Below are 22921 nucleotides of genomic sequence, written 5' to 3' on the forward strand. Positions count from 1 at the left end.
AAAGTAGGACCCTTGCGTACACACACTTGCTCCATCGATCCTACCATTGCTGGAAGCACCGGCAGAAGGCTTCGTTTGGAATCTTCCAGAGTTAGGCTGTCACATTCGATTTGATGTCCTTTACACTTTATTGCTGTGTGAACCTGCTCAGTAAAATGAGAGTGAGTTAACACAGTTGAACTGTACATGTTATAGTTTAAAGGAGCGACCTATCAGCCCCACACCAGGACCCATTGGTCACCCCACAGGAAATATTTCTTCGATGCCGTCATCTAGCCCGAATCAAAACAATGGAAGTCCCATGGGTACCTTGGCACCCTGCCCTGGTGGAGCAACAGGTATGCCACAACAGCAGACTCCAATGATGAATTCACAAGGGGTGCAGCCTACCGTGTTCAGACCCACTCAGACACAGGTACGTTTTACATAAAAATTAAACTTGTTAAGTTTGTTTGCTTTGTTGGTTTTTATGACTGTAACATTAACTAAATACATGGAGGAGAGTTTGTGTTGAGAAGCTAGTAACTACTTAGCTGGCCAAGAAATTCATCATCCTTAATAGAACCTGAAGATTCTTCATTGACAATGTTCACTAGAGGCCATCAGTGTTCCTATCCTGTCCTAAATGAATCCAGTCCACATCCACATGTGTCTTTAAGATCCATTTTCCATTATATGGTGATGACTATTTTAATGAGGTTCATGCTTACAGATATTTGAAGTTTACAGCACCAGTACAGCCTCATACATCATGACTCTTCCAAAAATTCATATACATTCTATCTTAGTTACTGGTTATTAATGTTTTATTCACTCAGAATACGTTTGAACTGTTGAAGTTTTTCATGGTGAGAGTTCTTCATTATCAAAGGATTTGTAAGATTAGGCAGTTTGCTGTGTGTGTAAAATAATTTTTAAATATTTTAAAATGTTGGTCCTGTTATTTGTGCCTGAGTAATGAACTTTCAGGTTTCATAAAATATGTTAATTTTTTTGAGTGGAGCAACTACTAGCTTCATGAGGAGAACTGTTTTGGATGCTGTTATTTGGTTGTTTGGTTATATAATATGATTGATACATATTTTGTTTCCAATGTGATATATGTGTTTTTCTGTTTCTCATTACAGGGACTAGTGATGCCTCCTCAACAGCAGCACCCGCCACAGGGTGTCATGCATCCAAACCCCAGAAACACCATATTATTTCCCCAACAACCTCCACAGTCCTATTCTTCCCAAGGTATAATGGTGCAGAATCGTCCCCCAAGGTGGCCTCTGCCCATGATGCAACCTCAGCAGCAGTCACGCCAGTTTCCAAACCAAAGTGCCCTCATTGCCCAGCTGACACAACCAACAATGGGTACTGCAGTAAATCCTACAGCCTTGGCCGTGACTGGGCAATTCAATCAAAGTAAGTGTTTACATTTTCTGAATTATCTCCTTTCTGAAGATGACTGTCTTCTGGGATATACTACCGTGCAGTCTGGTAGAAATCAAATCCGTGGTGTAACAGCCCTCTGAGAGCCAAAGCCGACTAGCTGGCTGCTGGCCTCACGTTCACATGCCTAAGCAGAGGTGAACGATCATCCAACCAGATATAGGGTGACGTGTGGTCAGCACGACGAACCCCCAGCCATTGCTAGCTTTCCTGACCGGATTACGCTACTCATTGTAGCTCCCCAATTTCCTCACGATGCTGGGTTGGCACCAGTCCCACACACTGGTCGAAAACTCATGAAAAATTTCTTTCCCCGAGACTCAAACCAACACGCATTCTGTATCGCCGGCCCGAAGCATGATGCCTCAGGCCGCGCGGCTACAGTGCGGGGCACAGTCTGGTAGAAATTTACCAATATTTCAGAGGTGCTTTCTACCTCCATCGTTAGGGCTGATCACCACATTGTCAACAAACCTGTGTGATATGATGTTATCTGAACGGATATTAGAGGTGTGGTTTGAGGTACTGCATTTCAGTGTAACCTTGCTGCCCTGTGCTAAAATATACGTAACTGATCACTTCTTAATTCTTTTCTTATATTTGAACTGGAACTATGCTGTACCAGTTAGTGGCCAACTTCTCACTGTGGATGCTCCTGGGGCAGTTTATGTGGGATTTGTGGTGGACATATTGGCCCTGGGACAGGTCTTGGTTCAAGTCCTTTGGTTTTCCCCTTTCATTATCATTCCACTGCTGCTTTATGTTCATTTGGGGGACAGACAATGTGCCTGTTATCAGCTGCTAAGTGGACCGCAGTGTACAGAGACTGAATCAGAGCAGCAGGAATGTGACTGAACGTACTGTGAGTGCAAGTGAATGGACTGAGGAGTGTTGTGTTGGGCAAGGCCGTGGTCTAGGAAACACGGAGTTTTCCTCCGTGGCATCCCAACAATTACTCCATTCACACACAGAAGAAGGCAATGGCAAACCACTTCTGGATCATCTGCCAAGAACGTATATGAACAGGTCCCAGTCCGAGAAAAGGATGGAAGGATCCTGTTCATATGGACCTGTCGTCAGACAAAACACTAATTAAATTACCCATTAAAAAAATAATAGTAAGGTTCATTGTAGAATAAAAGTTACAAACAATTGATTTTTGATTTTTAATTGTGCTTGTTCTGAATGCTTAACATACAATAAAAACTTACATTATATGAATGTTTAGATTATTATTGGTAGTAATTTTATCAGAGAGGCTACAATGTAAACAAATGAAAAGCAGACTGTAAAAAAGGAGCTTCTGCACTAAGCCAATAAGTGGATGTGTGTGTGTGTGTGTGTGTGTGTGTGTGTCATTCTGTCCTTAAATCCATGTATGTGTTGTAGTTTGTACAAAGCACTGGTAAATGACCGCACACTTGCAAGAGCAAACATGTTAATTTTAAATTTATTGTTTTTGTTCCAGACAATCCTACGCCAGTGATGAGCCAGCAGCAGCAGATGCACAATATGTCAAGGGTACCTCAGCAACCTGGACAAGGTGGTTCAATGAACTTACCATCTATGGTTGGTCCTGGACCAGGGCAGCAACCAGGTCCAGGGCAGTCGGCACCACCGCCGCCACAATCGAACCAGTCTGGCACCCCTTCAGGTCAGCAACCACAAACTATAGGCCAACAACAGACTGTTGCAGCTCCGCAACAGGGTACACCTCCAGGTGGTCCTGGGCAGCCATCAGCACAACAAGTATGTGAGCATGAAGAATGAATGTTACAGTTTGTTTAATGAGGTTATGACTTTAATAATTGCAAGATTCCAAGTGGCGAAGACATGTATAACCATTCAGCATGCTACACAGTTAAGTTGGCAGTCTGTCTACACAGTTTTTGATTATAGTCTCAAGTGTTTATTAAGATCCACTACATGGTTTGACCTTAATTAGATGGACTGCCAACCTAATGAACAACACACAATAGGATACATCCCTTAAAACTATGCTACATAATGTAAGATATTAACTTAGATTTGATTTTATCGTAGCAGTGGGTTGTTTTCCATTTTTCTTACATTTTGTCCTGTACAAAGAGGTAGGAAAACCATGGAAGAGGTGACATGAAATGTAACAGGTCATATGGCTTAATACCTAACTGGGTGTTGTTGATATTATTTATGACAGCAACCAGGGCAACAGACTGCAGGTGGAAACCAACAGCGGCAGACAATATGGCAGGGTGTTTTGGAATGGATTGAAAAAGCCAAGAACCCCAATGATACTCAGAAACTTACACGGCATGTTCCCTGTCAAGTATCTGCTAACCCAAGAGACGGTGAACCAGACCTGTAAGTATTCACATCCAGGTGTACAGAAAGTTTATCAGAATTAGGGGTTGAATAGATTCAGAAATTTTCCTTACATTTCTTACACTTTTCAGTTCAAAATCTTTGCTGTTTTTTACTGTTACAACATTAAAGATTGAAAAGGATGATTTATAGGACTTAATTAATTCAAAATTTTATTGTGTGGCATGAGTATGACTTCGAGTGATTTGAAACTATAAGGAATTTTCCAAAAAAATATTTCTAATTTTGACATATGAAGTTCTTTGTTTCATTTATATAACTGTCATAGTCCAAATCCCACTTCACTCTAAGTAAAGGTGAAAGTTAAGTTTATCTCTAGATTTTATGTAAAAGCACAGCAGTTTATGGATTCTGATCTAGTATTACTGAAAATAACATCTGTCTTGAAGTGCGCTATGAGGTATGATTGATATTGAGTAACATTTGTTGCATATTTTCAGGAAAGCTGACTCATGGCCTCAGAAGCTTATAATGCAACTGATGCCAAAGCAACTGATTGGGAACATTGGTGGTGCATATTTGAAGAACTCTAAGTCTGTTCTGTTCCATCCTCAAAATTGTGAAGCACTCGAGTCTCTCACCAAAGTTATGAGTTCAGGTTTTGTAAGTCTCTACCTGTTTACAGTATTCCACTTAATATATTGCAAAAGTGATATAATATGTTTGCATATGGGGTTACTTGGTGGTTTTTGGTTATGATATTCATCCCATCTTAGTCCTGCGCCGTAGCTGTGTGGTCTGAGGCATCATGCTTCGGACTGGCGATACGGAATGCACGCTGGTTCGAGTCTTGGGGGGGGGGGAAAAGAAATTTTCTCATGAGCTTTCGACCAGTTTATGGGACTGGTGCCAACCCAGCATCGTGAGGAAATTGGGGAGCTACAATGAGTAGCGTAATATGGTCAGGAAAGCTAGCAATGGCTGGGGGTTTGTCGTGCTGACCACATGTCACCCTATATCTGGTTGGATGATCGTTCACCTCTGCTTAGGCATGTGAACGTGAGGCCAGAAGTCAAGCTAGTCGGCTTTGGCTCTCTGGAGCTGTTATGCCATGGATTTATTTATTTATTTATTTTTATTCATCCCATCATCATTAAGTATGTGGTATTTTTACTTATGGGCACTCACACTTCAGAAGTATATTTCTCATTTGCATGGGGGCTGAGTTGGGAAGTTCAAAAAGGTCATAAACATAGTAACATTTTTTTAAACTGTAGTGTCTTTAGTATGCTATCAAAATCATGTTTTCTTTTCCTTTTCATATATTCGTTGTGCAAAGTACGTGGTGGGAGGTTATTTTTATCTGTTCATTTGTTTGTCTGCATGCTTTTGTTCCAAAACTCCTGAATAGATTTTAGCAAAGTACTGAATCTTGGATATGTTAGGTGAATTTAATTTTGGTTTGTATTATTCATACATTATACAAAGCTGAAATTGGATTTTTAAATTTTCTCAAAAACTTCATCATTGAAAATAACTGGTATATGACAGAATTTATGTCTTATTAGATAACGATCTACTGTTTGTATTTGTAACATTTTTGGATATGGTGAGTATTTAATGAGACAGGAAAATAATTTCTGACTCTATGCATTGTACTTTTGAAACAAGGACACAAGGCCAGTGAAGATACATCACAAAAAACACAGCTGGAAAATATGCATAGTTTTTGGAGTACACGTATCCATATTTGTACGTACATGTTGTCCATTAATGTGGAAGTATCTGTAATTATAAAACATTTGTTACAGGCTGGGTGTGTTCACTTCACAAGTGTTCCTTCACCGCAAACATGTGACATCAAAGTTTTGATACTTCTGTACACATCAGAGAAACGTGCATTTCTTGGGTTCATTCCCAATGATCAAGCAGCATTTGTTGATAGACTTCGTAAGGTGATCCAGCATCAGAAGACTACCCAGGCCCTAATCAGGCAACAAGGCGGCCAGGTTATTATACATGAGTTTCTTAGGGGCAAACTTTCCATTCTTTCCTTCATAGTTTTAAAGTCAATTCATTTGCTAGAAGATTTATGCATACTGTGTTGAGTTTTGAAGTAATTTTATATTGAGTACATTAACTTGGCAGCAGAAACATGTCGTCTGTGTGACCAGGCAAAACACATTTCCTAGATTGTGTTTGTTCTCATTGATATTTTGGCTGTCAAAGGGAGACAAGAAGGCAACATATCACCTGGCAAGAAGTCATTAGTCTGCGAGACCACCACATATATTTCTTCATCAGACAATTTGTACCTGTCTTTTATATTTAAGGTTCCCAATTTAAAGTTAAATTTGTCCGTGGACCAGCTTAACAGGTTTAGGTGGGTTTCCTTCTCTTTTGACATTGGGTATGAAATACAATTTTTTGTACGTTTGTGATGTTAGATTACTAACATAAATTGTATGATAGTATGTTTATGGTTTAAACAAGTGTTTAATGATCCAGTTAACAGTAAAAATGTGAAATGTAGATGTTTGTCGAATGTGTTTGCTCAGGCCAATGCTGGAGCCCTTCAAGCTCCAACAGCTGGGGTGAGCATGACTCAACAGCAGCAGCAACAGCAGCAGCAGCAACAGCAGCAGCAGCAACAGCAGCAGCAGCAACAGCAGCAGCAGCAGCAGCAACAACAACAGCAGCAACAACAACAACAACAGCAGCAACAACAGCAGCAGCAGCTGTCTGGATCTATGGGGGCTCCGGGAGGTGGGCCACAACCAGGTCAACAGCAAACTAACTCGCAGCAAGGCCCACAGGGGGGAATCATGATGTCTCAAACTAACCCAATGACCATGGGCGGTGGCCAGATCACTCAGAATGTAGTGACATCAGCAGCCCAGCAGATGCAACAGCAGGTTGTTTCTTTGGGACAACAAGGGGCAGGTGGTCCAGGTGCTGGAAATAATCAAGCTTCTCCTGCACAGTTGTCGGCTCTGCAGGTAAATGCCATCGGTTGTCTGATATGTTCTTAGCAGTTTACTTGTCAAGCCTTTCAAGCTACTACAGCCAAAGATAACAGAATTTTGATCGCAGATCCTCTTTAAAAATGGTAATATGCATGCTATTCCCATTGGACACAGAGGTATTTTTTTGATACGGTTGTGTACTCTTTGTGTTACGTAACTTTCAAGAAGCAGAATTTTAGGTTTTTATAGTAATTTTGAGTGTAGATGGTGGTCTTACGGTTTGTTGTGTCATGTAATATTTTGGCTGCCTGAGAATTCGGTATTGTATTCCTCCAAAATGTTGGTATAGAGCTGTAGGACTATACAGCGCAACCCAACTTTATCTTTCAGGAAATATTAGTAAAACATTATCAACAAAGCGTGTCTTATGTTTGATTCACTTTCTCAGAATGCAGAGAGACACTTGGGAGGTCCAGGTGGCAACCAACAACAGCCTGGTGCAGGAGGGCCCATAAGAGGTGGTCAGGGGATGATGGCAGGGGCCCCTCAGCGCCCACCTTTCGATAACATTGAAGCTGCACGTCAGCAGAACCTGGCAAAGATCCAGCATTTGAGGCAGACTCTTGAAGCAGCCCAGCAACAGGAGCTTCAATACAAGTCACAACTTGAAGTAAGCCAAAGAAGTTCATACTTTCAGTTAATAAACAGTCTGTGTCTTTCATTGGTCACAGTTAATATTTAATACATAACCTGTCTGGTAACGTTAATGATGAGATTCAGAAATTTTTCCAGGCATGGCAAAGACATCGAATACATGTATGATCACATTCACTAAAATTTAGTGATAGTAGACCATATTCTGTTTTTACAAAATGTTCAGATGATTTAACTCTGACCTTGTAAGTGTATTCCTTTTATTTTCTTTTAAATCCTTTTATTTTTTCTCCATGTGTGTGTTAAACATGTTTTTACGTGTTACATTTTCTGGTCTTCATATGAGAGACATTTTCCAGTAGATACGGCTTTCACTGTATTTGGTATTTGTACAGCCTAAACACTATTATAAGGTACTTCCGGAATTTTGCCCACCCACTTCAACCACTTATTATCATAATTGTTTCGTTATGCAGATTATCAGTCACATCAAGATTCAGCAGCTTCAGCAGAATTTGGAAATGGCTCAGCAGCAGGAAATACAGTTCAAGGCTCAGATGGAGGTAAGGCTACAACCAGAGCTTTCTTTCTTTCTTTTGGTACATAACGGGATATTGCGCAGGTACTGCTTTTCATAAAATACACAGAGTTGTTCAAAGCAGTGTTCTTTATTGATTATACTCAGTTTTTTCTACCATTTATTCAGTATTTCAAATGTTTTTTATCTGGCAAAGACACTTTCACTGTTTCATATTTTAGTATTGGTGCTTTCACTGTAAAAGAAAGAAAGCACTTTCTACAGCATTTTAGAACTCTGTATGTCTGTGTGCGGGCAGTTATTACTTGCTCTGTATATGACACAGAATTCGGTACATGATGGATGTGTAAGTCGTATCATTCTATTTGCATTTTTCAATCATGGGAACAAGTCCAATTATGGGATAACCTGTGAGTACAGACCAATATTTCCTCAGCGTTAATGAAGTACTTAATTAATGCCGTCACAAATCACATGTAGCAGCCAGGATTACACCATGGCCTCTGTAATTTATCATCCCTAGGGTTTATGTTTTAAGCCATGAAGTGCCAAAAGTTAAACCTAAAGTACACTTATGTAAATCAGTTGCTTTTGTGTATGTAAGGTTTTACACTTTGTCATTACTTAATTTCCGAACTCGTAATCGTTTCTACCATGATTTTATGTCAACATTGGTGTAGAAGGGATATATATAGTTGGTATGATTTCTAGCAAGAGCAACAGAAACAGCTGCGTGTACAGCTGCAGCAGCTGACACAACAGCAGCAACAACAGCAGCGCCAGATGGCTCCTCAAGGTATGCAGCAGTCCCAGGCACAGCAGCCAAACCAGCAGCAGAGGATGGTAAGACCGGTGCTGGCCAACAATCCTGGGCTCAGACATCTCCTTCAGCAGGTAAAAGTTTCACGTACATAATTATGTCTGTACACCAAACACAGTGAAAATTTGCACACCAAAATGAGATTTATTTAATACTAAGTACTAATTAATTGAGTTTTCCTTGGGAGAGCTGTTTTGGAGAAAGTGAGAGTAGATTTCAGCCCTACAGTTCTCTATATAAGATGGTCATAATCTGATCCAGTCATTTTGCATTCCTCTGCTTGTAAGGGACCCATTGTTCGTTGGCCTTTCCAACACCCAACATCTCCTATCCCGCCTGCATGTCAAGTCCGCTTTAGATAGGGACCTGGGTATGCCATCGAGATGGGTGATGATCATTCAGCTGTGGAAACCAGGAGCTCATTACTTTGTTCACAGTAGTCCATAACAGGGCACTATCTTGAGCCGTTTGAGTGAAGAACACCTTATACACCTGTCCATGTCTGTCAGTCACGTTCTTAAGCCTGGGAACTAGGCAGCTCTCAGTGCAGACATAGGGGGTTGCAGACCAAGGGCTCTCATCTTCCTTCCTGGGGCTTTGGTGTTTCCCCCCCTCCTGAGATTGAGGCAAGTTCAAGGGGACAATGGCATAAGATGCAGGGGGGATGAGAAAGCCTGCTGTGGCAGAACCTAGGGTGGAATTCAGGAGAGGGGGAACTGCAACCTCCTGTGTCTGCCTCATACCATGGGTAGCGCCGGGGGTTACCAATTTCCTAGGCCAAGAAATGGACATGCCCCTAAGGTGTTATTTGCTCGTGAGAGTTTGAAGAACACCTAAACATGAAAAAGAAATTTCTTTCATGGTGAGAACTGATCTTTGTATTTCCCCAGAAATGTCTATGTTGAATATTTTGGTACTTTCTACTAAAAACTTATGAGAATGTTTCGTCTAGCAGCAGCCGCAGTATCGCCAACAGGTACTGAACATGCAGCAGCTGGGAGGTCTCCGAGGGCAGCAGCAAAACCCTGGTGGACAGCCTCAACAGCAACAATTTGATGAAGTTGCCACATTTGACTTCCTCAACTAGGGTATGAATGAAATTAATTTCAACAATCTGAGTAGCAAAGCTTCATGTACATATAATACATTGGCAGCAGTGAAGTAAGGTTATACTAATTTCCATATTGGGTTCCGTTAGAAAAGATTGTAACTTAAAATCTGTGAACACTTGTTGCTCAGATACATGTATTACTTGTAATCTTCACTGATGATCAAATGCTTCTGTTGCATTCTTTAATGAAAATTCCTTCAGCAAAAATTAATACCATATTTAAATTGGAGAAAATGTGAGCAGTGCAGTCCAATGATCCTCGTATCTTGTAGAATTTAGTTTTTTCTTCATGTTCTTGAGAGGTGCTGTCCTGAGATTTTTACACTATTATTGCGGAAGAAATGGTTCAGTCACCGTTTAGCCAACTGGCGCGGCTTGTTGCCCGAGAGTCTTTCACCTACTATAAATTATTTCCAGTAAAGAAGATGCACTTTGACTTCTGATTGAAAATCAAAACATAATGGATTTGTTTTAGGATAATAAAATTGTTGCAAGGCTTGAAAAATTAGTCTGAGAATAATTTAAACTTTTTTCCATTTAATGACGGTTTAAGGAACCATAATCATGTTTTTGGATAGTAAATATGAACCTACTCAGTAGTTAAGAGATTTTTAATGCTTATCATAGCTAAATAGTAATATTATAATTTTATGAATGTTTTATTCCATGAATAATTTTTCTGTATTATTTATTTAAAAATTAGGTAGCAAATCAAACTTTTGGATTAACACTGAATTTATTCTTTTTGTGTCAGATTTTTAATTTATTGTCTTTAAAAGAATAAGAATGAACAGAGCTATTGTTCACAGCTTTCTGTTTTTAATTTACCAGGTTTCTTATACAAGATTCAAATTAAATTAATGTGAACAATTGGAAATGTTGATATTTTTGTTGTTCAGAATCTGTTATTTAATAAAGTGTATGGAATATTTTTTCCATATACTCAAGGGGACTATCTTATTTGATGAAAATATGAAATTTTATATCAGTGTAATGTTTTATATTATAATCACGGTTGGAAATCAGTATATGCTGAATTTGTAGAAAACCTTATTTAATATTGTTATGTAATTATATCCATTAATTTCTTCATACAGATTTTTGTGTGTACCTGGATCAACTGTCATTTGAAAGTACATACATCTGAATGGTACATGATCACTTAATCATTACTTACATTGCAGATTGGGAGAAAAGGTTAATCTTAAAGTATACATTACAGTATATGTTAATTAGGTGTGGGCAGTTGGATTATTGGATGTGTAGTTCCATCTGCAGTTCATTCTGGTATTTTAGAAACAATATGGTATTTATTATGTTACATATTGACAGTTCTGCTGAATCCTACTGAGATCAAACCAAACTTGTAATACAGTAATATTAAAATTCATATATCATAATTTTCTTGCTTGCTCATCTTTGCACTGTACTGTAAGCATGACGAACATTGAGGTATATCCAATAGCGGCATCCTTTTCATGGTTGTATACAACAGAACCTATACCAGCACCTTCATGTCTTAGAAATGAAACAAAAGATTTAAAAAATATAAGCATAAGTAGGGATTAATGAAAGTTACATATTGATCAACTTTTATTTTAGCTTTATATCCTGATGTCTTTAACTGAATATACATTTACAGTATGCTTTGTCAAGAGACTTAGAAAAGGATTACTGCTGTGCCTCCCTCTCATCACATTCAAAATGTTGAGGTTTAGTCTTCCATAATAGGAAGAATGTGCTATCCTGTTTTGTGAGAAATTCCTTAAAGATGAAGCATAATATACTATCACATGCCAAAATGTGAGGGCTGTTTGTTTGAAAGACAAATGACAGACATGTCCTGATCAGCATTCACTCTCTACCAGCTGAAGGAAACTTGAAGATTTCTGTCTTCTGGGTTGTTGCGCTGTGTAGTCTGGTCGATGTTTACCAACGTTTGAGATGTCGCCCTGATGACAGAGGCAGTATGACCTCTGAAACGTTGGTTAACATCGACCAGACTACACAGCGCAACAACTCAGAAGACAGAAATCTTCATACTCACCGCTGTAAAAACCTCGAATCTTACATGAAGGAAACTTCAGACACATATCTGTAAATACCTTGACATGTCTGGTCACTGAAGACTACAGTACCCACAAGGTAAAGTGGTAACGAGATACAGTACCCAATCAGAATGACCTAGAGGTAGGCAAGGAAACTTCTTTAACCATACAGACCTGGTCACTGTAAATGAAAGTGGGGAAATATGACAGAAAAAGTTAAAGCAGCAGCTTGTAAAGGAACTTCACAGTTTTGTGTGGCCATTTAATTCACGCTTAAATAGTTCTGATAATGTCATCAAGGAGACTGAAGGGCTGGGCATGCAGCATGCATGGGAGAAACAAATATATAATTATTTGTTGGAGAAGTTACAGAAGCTGACCTTCAATGGTTCAACTTTCAGACCAGTACTTGATAGATAAATGGATACCATGACCAGGTTTATCATCAGCTTCAATAATTCATTGGATTCTGTAATTCGCATCAAGCATACTTGGTCAGATTTGTGTTGGCCAGCTGGAGTGTTGCAGATGCGTCATCATAAGATGTACTTTGTTTCCACTAGGACACATTAATGCTTCTAGCCCTTCCATAGAAACATTAAAAACATAGTATCTGGGATTAATATTTTAAGTTACTTTCTTTTTTATCTTTTCTTGTATAAACATGGCTTCAATATTAATTCTGGCAGCTTCTTTTTCATTTTCTTGCTGATGCACTTTTCCTTCTTGAAATCCATGAAATAAAACAGGTTATGAGACAAGTCTTTCCAAGTGTTTACAAATCCAAATTTCTTCAACTTTTGGATAAATGTTTGAACATCTTCAAAACGACTTTCCACTTCTGCTATCTTCAGCAGACCCCTGTAGTGAAGAATGCAACACATTTAATACACATATCTCAATATCACAGTCAGTGCAATTTAATTGTCATAACAATGAAGATTCCATGAACTTGTATGATTGAAGAAACTTAAAGAAAGCTTAACTGAAGGTGACATGTTACCATTTAAATTAAATTGGACATATCATTATAAAGACAATGCTGGAATTTTGTATAAATTTTAGTGTTATAGTAAGAAATCTCATAAATGTTTCATTAACATGAATACACACCCTTCTTTAAGTACTCGATTTGCTTCAGTAAGATAGGCACTCAGGTCAGTACCCATGAGTGAAAGGCAGAAGACAACAACATCCACACTGGCAGTAGAGAGGGGTGTGCGAGCCATGTTGCAAGCTGTCACTTCCTTCGCAGTAGCCACAAGGTCAAATGAATACACCTTGTTTGGTATAGAATGAGCCAAGTGTGCATCACCACATCCAAAGTCTGCAACCAGTAGCTTTGATGACCTGCACGATATTTGACATAATATATCATTCTTATATGTGATGGCACAAGAACTCACACTGTGATCTTATGGGTTCTTGGTTATGTGCAAAAGGGCAGAAAGACAAATTATATCTGTATTCTTTAATGTAAAATCAAATACTAGATACAGTATTAGAAATGTACGGTACACTGCAAATTACTCTAATGTGATTTTATATAACTTGAATTAAAATGCTTGTGTAAGTGATTATCTGGCAACATGGACTGTTCTATTATTTTTCATACAACCATGGTAACTGGGACTGTTCCGTAAACTGATATATATAAAGAAATTTCTTACAATTTCTGTCTTATCAAAAAGCATGTATAATACAAAATATGTACTCATCTCATTAAATTCTGTAATTTTTACCTGTAATACTGCTCATTTCATTGAGCATTTTGTAGTTCCAGTAAACATACTAAAGCAGCCCATCCATGTATGAGTCCGGCTCGGCTCGGGTTCCATTGAGCCAAACTCGTTTGTGGGTGGGGTGTCATGAGCCGAGTCTGCTATGTGTGGTGAAATATATCCGAGCCCGGCTCACGAGTCAAGCTCGCCGAGCCAGACTCATACGTGGATGGGCTGCTTAAGACAAAAATATAGATGCAAAATGGAAAAAATTATATAATGAGAAAGCCTGTGAATTATTCCATTATCATTATGCAACATTCTTCAAAAAGGAGTATGGGTGGACTCATAACTACTGGGGAGAAAATAATGAAACATGAATAAACAACATTTTGTAATACTGGTGGTAGTAATTGGCTGATTTACTTCTTTTTCAGAGCTGTTATAATGATATCAAGTGGGTTGATGGGCCACTGTTGCACTTGCTGTTGGTAACCTTTGTGGTAGGCCTCAAATGCTTCTGGTTCAGCTTCAAAGTACTTCTTTGCATTCTTGCCATTTGATGTGTACAGCTGTTCATTGAGATACCTGAAACACATACTCGGTAATGACAGAAACACCGTCGTGACAATTATGGTTGAAAATGTCTAGTAAGATAAATGTTAAGTCACTGAGTGTGTCTAGTGTTTGTAGCAGGTATTAGTGAACATTTCAACCACAAATGAAGCGCACAGTGTGGAAGAAAGGTAAGACATTTAAATACTTTTGTCATTTATAAATTACAAACTAGATTTTCTCTTATAAATATTTCTCATGTCTCAGTTTGGAAATGTTTAACCTTTCTCATATGGGAATAGGAGATTTAAATCTCCATACTATGGTGCCACTAACTGGAGTCCAGGATTTAATGGTTTAACAGTACACTACTGCGACATATGGCCACATGGACCCTACATAAGCTGTGATGCATGGCTGATAAAGATTAAAGAAATAAAGGGGGAAATTAATTCAACCCTACATATTTTATTAGTTTTACCAGCAGTAAACTTATATGTCATTTCATATTAGCGATTACGACAGGTCTCCTTTCTGATACAGAAATGCAGTACAAAGTGAAAAGAAAAGTTAGAACTTGTAAGGTCTGTACCTAATGTTTAAGTTTTAAAACCAACCATAACAAGAGATTGTTGTTTTGTGATTACCTTCTATATACATATTACATTAATTTAAAGAATATACACTGTAATATATGATTTTGAAAAAGTGGCTGTCTGGTACAGATAGAGAGGCAACAAATTACACAGACGTGAATCTGTTCATGATGAAACCTGTCATGAACTTATATCTTTTAGAAAGCTGAAACTTAGTTTTTACTCAGTTTCTCATAGAACCTTATTTACCTAAAACGAGATGCTTGCAGTCTCTTCATCATTCTTTCACGTAATGATCCAGTTTCCTTAACCTGTTTCTTCTCAGAAATACTTTCCTTGCTCAATTCTTTGTTAGCATTTGAAGCTGCAAGAATTTGTTTTAGTTTGTTTATACTGTATGGTGATTTACTTGCTGACCCAAGTTTTTCAAAATTTTCTGATACATTTTCCATTCTACTATTAATAACATTTTTTTGTTTCTTCTTACTTTGTTTTTTCCCATTTATTTTTGTGAGTTCTTTCTTTTCAGATTCTGTAGGCTTGTCTGAAATGTTACTTACAAGTGACAATGGGTCATCCTGAGAACAAGTCGTGTTCACCTTCTTTCTTTTATTTCTACAGTGTACTGGCTCAGTGTCAAATGAAAGCGACCGTTTTCTTTTCTGCTTCGATGTCAGATTTGCCTCGGAAAGTTCAGAATTACATGTCCTTGTTTCATTATCAAAGGAATGATACTTGCATTTGCCATATGACAAATTTTTCATATCCCTTCCTTTATTCTTAATCTTTTTCCTTTTGAAGTTTTGCATATTGTTTGCAGAATTTGGTAAGGGCATACAGTTTGTTTTAACATCTTTTGTTTTGCTTCTTGCAGCCTTGAGAACAGGCATGTGCATATCCTGATTAATTTTTGTTGGAAAGAACTCTCTGTATTTTATTTTAGTTTTAACATTTTTCCTGCTTTTCTTTTGTATCTTTTTTACATTTGAAGAGTGCTGCAATAATAACAGAATCGTTTTAGAAGACAGCCTATAATAAGAAACTATATACTGTCAAGTACTTATTAGTTAATAGATTTATTGTGCAAAGGCAAAAGTATTTATTTTTGTTTTATTTCAGATGTAGCATGTTTTGACTAAAGGCCACTGACATTGTGAATATAAAGGCAATAAGCAAGGATATTATAAAGTCAAATACAAATAAGTGTACAAAGTAAAGCACAAATCATAACTTAAAAGTAATGACAAATAGCTTACTGTCTGTAAAGGAAACTTATTTCTTACAACCTTGGAAAGGCACCGAGTGTTAATATTTTAATATTTTTACTGAACAGAATGAAAACATTTACCAACTACTACAACGTGGGAAATGAAAGGGTCAGGTTCATTCCATTGTCCATATTGTTAAATTAATGCCTACGTTACTTGAATATTAAATTGAAGTTCCTGGAAACAAGTTAAAAAATCCGTGCATAGTGTAACAATTCTGGAAAATTTTTAATCTAAACCTAATGGAAATATGCCTTTAGGTTATCAGTGTTTGTTAATGCGGATAAAGCCAACCCTAACCTAACATTTAAAGTAAACACACCACAATTGTAAACTGTGTATTGGACATATTATGTCAACGTACAGTTTTGAACAAATGTGAATGCAAATTTTCGGAAAAAGCATCAAAATCCCACTTCGGAGTTTGGAACATAACAATACACTTAAAACACTTGTTTCATATACAACACGAAGTTACTGTTGTGTTACTATCGATCACAGACTATGCCAACATATATCGACACAGTTCGATCGATACCTGTTACCACCATTGACCGAACCACTAGAGGGAAGCACCGTATACAGTAATTGTGTATCTTCATATATGTTTGTAGTGGAATATTTGTGTTTGTGTGTGAAAGTCTAACGGCAATGTTTTTATGAACTTTTTCTTTCAAGAAAATACCTATGCAAATTTGACATTTTTGGTGATTGTATTAATTGAAAATTGTTATGTATTTTTACGAACTGATATATTAAGGTTGTGTTACCTAAGTTTTTTAGACTTTAATAAACAGCCAAACGCACCGTTCAAATCATAGTTGTATGATTTCTTGGAAGGGAGTTTTTCTGTGGATTTTTTGGAATAAAGAATGAAAATGAAGACCAAGAAGGAAGATCGTTAACACCAGAGAAACATGTCATAAGATGAAGTGTAGAGGAGGGGAAAGAGGAAAGAAGACTCACTCAAGGAATGTCATAATAACCACAATTCCTTTTTATAAAGAACTAACCTTAGCTCATATTCAGTCTCCGACAAAACGACAGTAAAGCCGAAGGAACAAGGAATAAGTTGGATCGAACGACAAAGCAAACTGAATGACTTGTAAAGATTACCTCCAAAGAAGGTAACCTCCAACGAAGTCAGATGGTAAGGGGGAGAATGCTTCCTACGTCGTAGGTTAATACAAGCAAATAGGCACTGGATTCCACAAAGAATAGAGGTTATCAAGTTGAAGTCGAATGGAAATCTCCGTGGTTTGTTGAAGACTATGAGTCAGACAGAATGCTCTACAAGAAGATTAGGTCCATGTTCAGGCTAAACCGGCCAGCATTTCCAATAGGTTCATCGTGTTCTGCGTTCTATAACGACACTGCCCTTTGTCTGAATAACAGCGACCTTGATAATACTCTGTGCTACTGCACATGGTCATGGTGATTATTATTGTTGTGGTCACTACGTGGAAACGATTGCAAACTACATGCGTAAAAGTGAATTTATTGAACATACAGCAGACTGTCCTCTACAGCAACTCTGCTAGCGGTGCGGTGTGCAAGACGTTTCAAAGGTGAGTCTCTAAGTACTTCATTTTAATATAATTTCGGAGGGTCCTGTGTCTCTTCAAGCAAATTCTGAGTTAATATAATCATTTCTTCCAAATTCTTGTCTGCTGCCATCACGCCGTTTATAATCATGATCATTCCATCTTTGCCAACGCTGTGCAGTTGAGACGTGATCGCCAAGAAGAATTCAAGAACCAGTCTACGAAAAGTTTATATTTCAGTCTGTTTACAAACGACATTGACAGGAGCACTTCTTTCGTTTAGTTTAAATTTGTAAAGTCTTTCATAGCATCGGTGGTGTTATAATTTGAGCACATTACAGCACTGTTTTCGTTCATAATTTATGTTATAGACTCCCATTGCCAGAAAGATGTCGGACGTAACTGCAACGATTTATGCAGTGTCCATATAAATACGTTAAGTCTTAATATACAATGTTTCGTACAAAATATGAAAATAAATTTGTTGTTTATGACCATAAGAGAATAAAAATCTAGTCGTTTATCTGCTGTTACCTTTATAAAAAGTGTGGATCTGTATATTTTTGCAAGATCCATTGTCGCCCAAAATGTCAAGGTCGTGGCCTATATTAAATTAAATTTTGCTCCCATCGCAGAAATTCGGAATTTCGCTGCATTGGTGTTGTTGAAAATGAGGGACTACTATGACGCTCAAAGTTGGTTAAAAACATACTAGAGGAGACACACATACCCAGGGGCGTGTAGGGGCGTGTTTATACCTTAAGGCCTACTTTCATATAAACAAGGAAAGTGGGCTGAGATATCTTTCGAAGATGGCGTCTTCTGCCCTGTAGTCTGGTAGAAGTTTATCAGCAGTTTAGATGTCCTTGCTGCCTCTATTATCAGGGCAGCAAGGACCTCTGAAACTGATGAACTTCTACCACACTACACGGTAATACAAACCAGAAGACTCAGTGAAAACTTAGTAGGTTCGAAGGAAAACTAATGGTCTGACTTTGGCAAATTATTTAACTCTGACTCGAGCTACCTTAATGCTTATCGCAAAGCTTGTTGCCTTAACGAAACTCTTGGCGAATGTTTGCCCGGCACACTCTCATCTTGAAAGGTATATAACATTTTGAACATTAATTAAACAAGTTTCAATTATATCTCCTTGCCGAAAAGTTATGACACTTCAGCGTTGTTTGAAGGTAGTTTCCGCAAACCAGAAGACATAAAGTTTTGCCTTTTATCGCACGAAGGCCTCTTGCATGTTTCAAGACGCTTACCTTGATGTGATTTACATGGTTGCAGGAAGGACTCGTCCACCTTGAAATTACTGCTTCGTGTCAACGTAATTAATTCCCTCCCTGTCACTCCACAGCGCTCTTCGAATAAATATTACGTGCCATACAAGATGGAGATGGAAAGAAAATATTGAAATGGCTCTTAAATAAATAGATTCTAAGGGTGTTGAGTAGATTTAACCGGCTTAGAATAGGGACCATTGGGAGTTGAAGATAATGGTGATGGTGATGATTCAATTCAATTCAATTCAATTAATTTATTTACGTGTTTGCCAACAGCAAGAAGCCAATAACAGGCAAACACTGATAAATATACAATTATAATGAGATAATAAAGAAAAATATTACAAAAAGAGATTAATTAAATTTATACAGTATTAAATATAACAGCCAATTACAGGGAAGCCCAAAAAAGAAACAAATTTATACACAAAGAAAAAAGATGATGATAATAATAATAATAATAACAACATTAATAACAAAAAAAAACGACGACGAAAGAATGACTACCTAAGATTACTTGTACCTGTTCGTTCTTCTGAACTGTGACTATAGCCTGGGCTTAACTGCAATCAGAACGAAGTACTGACTGATTATGGTTTAAGAAGCCAGAGCAAGACGTCATTTGGCGCACGTCAGATACACCCTTCCCTCTTCCTATTGCTGTGGAGTCAATCCTCTTTTCCAGCCATGAATAGAAACGCAGAAATCCCCTAGCAGTAGGCTACACAGATTCAGCATAGTGACTGACCAGGGGTAAATCCAATTACACGCACAAAGAGCCCCATCATCTCCATCTGTACTATGAACAGACTTGCTGGAGATGCAGTCCTGATCTTCCTCTCGTCTGGCGGGCTAAAGTTTGCTTTAACCGTGGATTATGCGTGCGGTTATCTAGAATTCAGTTAGGGTTTCCGTACTTAGAAATTAAATGACATTCCTGGTAACCCGTCTGTTGCGGACTGAGACAAATATGTCCGCCAGTTATTTACTGCGTTTTGTGTGAGAAGTCAAGAGTTCCGACAGCAACAACAACAACAATAATAATAATAACGCGTACTTTATATTACACTGGATTCCATTTTTCCAAAATTTATGTCAGTGTTACAATAATTTGCTAGGCATAATTTAAATTATAATCCAACAGATAAGTACACAGGTTAGCATGTTGGGTCTGTGTATAGATGGTCGTACTATTCGTTGTTACTCGAATCAGAAATTGTAAAGTTTGTGGCTGCAAATGTGTTAAATATTATTATGTTTTTACGGAAGATTGTATTTATGCATATGTTTTCCGTATACGTTAAATTTTTCAAATAATGACATGTTCGTAATTGTTGATTTGACAATGTGTTTTATAATAAATCAATGGATCAATCAGTCAAAGTCCTGAAATGAGAGAAAGATAATAGCTGTTTTAAATGCAATTGAAGTGAAAGTGAAGAAGTGACTGCTGGAAAGAGCAGAACTGTTACGACTCGCCATCTCGTCTTCACTTTTCCGTCTTAACTTGGCGAAGAAATGGCGGCAAATCGGGGACGGTATTGAGCTGTCTGTCGTATGAAGATATCACGGTCTTTGCACATCCATGCGTGAGTCTTCACATTCGGATGTCAAGGAGCATTGGCTTCCAGTCGAGCAGAACCCGTTCCTCCATCGCCCGATTTAAATTCAACTACCTCCAATATCACGCAGCTGTTACAGTTTTATGGTTTCTGCGTTTTATTTTGTGCAAGTATGAATACACTACTACAAATAATGTATACAGTCATACATCTGTTTTCTCAAGAAATCTCTTGATAAGGTGAAAAAGGTTACTGACTCTCATAAATAACCCATAAGTGTCAAATAAGATTTTAAGCTTTCACGATGACTAAATGTAGTGAAATATTCCAGAGCCATCAGCTGTGTTAATATGGAGATACAGTCCAACGTGTCACTCATCATAGATACTCTGATGACTGAGGCAGAAATAGCCTTCGAAACGTTGGAGTGTAATCAGTTACTCTTTAAATTGACTGGTGAGCTTTATAACGCTACGATACCAGTTAGAAATTATATCTGTTGCAAATCTTGAAGATTTTCCGAGTAACTGACTCACTCCGTGGAGCAGAGTTCTTGATTTGGCGATAGTCGCTCACTGGTATATAATTACCCGCCGTTTATAGAACCCGGAAGTTCATTGCCCACCCAGAGCCGGTTGAATCCACACCCCATTTCCTGTAATTCTTAAATATTATTCTCCTGTTTGTTCGTGAAAATCCCATTTTTGATAGTAACGGAAACAATTTGCTAACGACAGTTCAAAAGCCATGGGCGGTTGTCTCTGAGAGAACAGTGACCGCCTAGGAAGAAGAAGGTAAAGGAATCACTGAACTCTGTCGGAAATCTCAAATAAAACAAGAGAAGCACAGAAAGAAGGAACATGGCTCCGCAGGGGACGGTACAAAAAGGGACCGAATAGACAGGAAACAGGAAGCTGCTTTGGTGCAGAAAGATCACTCCTACGGCATCAGATAGAGATTGAAGTGGCGAAGTCTGCATGTGCTGTTTGTATACACAGATAAAAATTAAGTCGGAATTAGTTCCGAATTGAGTATGAAAATTCTTTGCAATGATTTAGGTGCCTGTATGTTCGTGCCTCGTCATCAGAATACAGGGCAGAATCATAATATAGGACTAAATATAGGTAACAAATCTTACGAAGTTGTGACAAAGCTGAAACATTTCTAACGATATTAATCTATCAAAACTACATTCAGGAAGAAATTAAGTGCACATTAAATTCGGAGAGTGCTTGCTGCGATTTGCATAAGAATCTTTTGTCTTTCAGTCTATTATAAAAAGTAAAATAAGTCTACAGTTTGGCCAATTGATTTTGGCACTTGATCTGTCATCCTAAGCCAATAAAACTGACGTGTGGTGTTTGAGAAAAGGGTGAACCTAAGAGGAGTATGTAGCAGGAGGGCGGATAAAATTGCATAACGAGGAGCTTCATAATTTGTCATTTGAATAAAAAATTTCTTGGATATTATCCATCGTCTAGTAAATAAAATATAAAACGTAAAACGACGTTTCGGAGATGGGGCTCTATCTCCGTCTTCAGGTTCCTACTCAGTTGGGCCCACTAGATAGAGCTAATCCCTATCTCCGGAGATAGGGATTAGTCAAGAAGTTTTAGATTTGATATTCATAATTTGTATTCTTCACAAAATATTAACAAAGTGATCAAATCAAGGAAGATGAGATGAGTGGGCCAAGTAACTAGCATAGGAAGTACGAAAAATGCGTGTTCCATTTTAGGCGAGAAAATCTAAAAGGAGGAAATTATTTTTGAGAACTGGAAGAGATGGGATGATGTGAAGTGGATTTTGTGGCGGTTTAATTAAATGCATAGTTAACAACATTTCCTTGAGTGACTATGTAATGTTTCGTGTTTACTCAGGTGTCGTTACATCATCCTCCATGAGCCGAGCCAAGTTAATATGTTAAAAAAGTTTAATTATGACATGAGTTTACGCTCAAAGTATTTGTTTGTACAGACATTTCGCATTTTAGTGTTTAAACTGTTACAAAAAACGACAACCTATTAGCGTAGCTGATTCATGTTGGGATTATATTCTTGGATGTCTCGAACACTGGCTGCAGATTCTGTACACTAAGGGCGGTATCGCACTAGGATGCCATGGCAGCGACACCAACAGCGATGCCATGGCGTCCAGCTGCCACAAAAAGACGCCAGACAAGCTGCCAGCTTTCGACGCCAGTCGAGCGAACAGATGGATCAACGTTATGAGATCACGAAATGAAGGGCTATTAGCAAGGAGAAATGTCCACTTTTATCACTTTTGATAAATTGAGATTTACCTTTATCAAAACTACATACCTGGAGTGAATTTCAATTCTGTAACAAAGAAATAAGTAAGAAAAATTCTTCATACACACACTTTGCACGTCCATACCATTATTGAATTTGAAATATTTCAGTTATTTCAAATCACATGTAATATTACATGAACAAACTTTATTTAATAAAACATTATAAAAGCAGGTTTCTTCTTAATTCACATTAT

The 22921-nt window shown here is 38.0% G+C and overlaps 2 protein-coding genes across 11 annotated transcripts in view; one reads left to right on the plus strand and one right to left on the minus strand.

The window, feature by feature from the left end:
* Positions 1–11230, plus strand: part of LOC110834267 (mediator of RNA polymerase II transcription subunit 25) — a 32741-nt gene extending 21511 nt beyond the window's left edge. For all 5 annotated transcript variants that reach the window (XM_087354148.1, XM_087354149.1, XM_087354147.1 and 2 more), the window contains 11 exons: positions 196–415; positions 1128–1410; positions 2906–3186; positions 3617–3780; positions 4242–4404; positions 5553–5750; positions 6300–6740; positions 7156–7377; positions 7838–7924; positions 8611–8793; positions 9675–11230. In XM_087354148.1, coding sequence (XP_087210274.1) covers positions 196–415; positions 1128–1410; positions 2906–3186; positions 3617–3780; positions 4242–4404; positions 5553–5750; positions 6300–6740; positions 7156–7377; positions 7838–7924; positions 8611–8793; positions 9675–9806 — 2374 coding nt within the window. In that variant the 3' untranslated portion in view covers positions 9807–11230. The remainder of the gene's footprint in view (positions 1–195; positions 416–1127; positions 1411–2905; positions 3187–3616; positions 3781–4241; positions 4405–5552; positions 5751–6299; positions 6741–7155; positions 7378–7837; positions 7925–8610; positions 8794–9674) is intronic.
* LOC110834269 (uncharacterized) lies at positions 10868–17313 on the minus strand. Of its 6 annotated transcripts, XM_022073233.2 has the most exons (6): positions 16383–16603; positions 16007–16195; positions 15000–15745; positions 14026–14187; positions 12992–13228; positions 10868–12739 (listed from the first exon to the last, which is right to left on the minus strand). In XM_022073233.2, the coding sequence occupies exons 3-6, from the start codon at positions 15644–15646 to the stop codon at positions 12523–12525; spliced, it is 1263 nt and encodes a 420-aa protein (XP_021928925.1). In that variant the 5' UTR covers positions 15647–15745; positions 16007–16195; positions 16383–16603; the 3' UTR covers positions 10868–12522. The 6 variants fall into 6 exon arrangements, with proteins under 6 accessions (XP_021928925.1, XP_087210299.1, XP_021928923.1 ...); XM_087354173.1 differs by lacking the exons at positions 16007–16195; positions 16383–16603 and adding an exon at positions 17032–17313; XM_022073231.2 differs by lacking the exon at positions 16007–16195.
* Between the last annotated feature and the right edge of the window lie 5608 nt (positions 17314–22921).

This window comes from Zootermopsis nevadensis, unplaced genomic scaffold (genome assembly GCF_977971745.1).
Source record: "Zootermopsis nevadensis isolate Lab colony 2312 unplaced genomic scaffold, Znev_1.0 Znev_ptg000022l, whole genome shotgun sequence".
NCBI classification, from domain to species: Eukaryota; Metazoa; Arthropoda; class Insecta; order Blattodea; family Termopsidae; genus Zootermopsis; species Zootermopsis nevadensis.

What these genes read in the sequence shown, in the direction of transcription:
- LOC110834269 (XM_022073231.2), bottom strand. Translation starts at nt 16,451, where the DNA reads ATGTTCCAAACTCCGAAGTGGGATTTTGATGCTTTTTCCGAAAATTTG. An exon ending in CTGCAAGCATCTCGTTTTAG is followed by an intron (nt 14,188 to 14,999) that starts GTAAATAAGGTT and finishes TATGTGTTTCAG; the next exon opens with GTATCTCAATGAACAGCTGT. An exon ending in AATCGAGTACTTAAAGAAGG is followed by an intron (nt 12,740 to 12,991) that starts GTGTGTATTCAT and finishes TCTTCACTACAG; the next exon opens with GGGTCTGCTGAAGATAGCAG.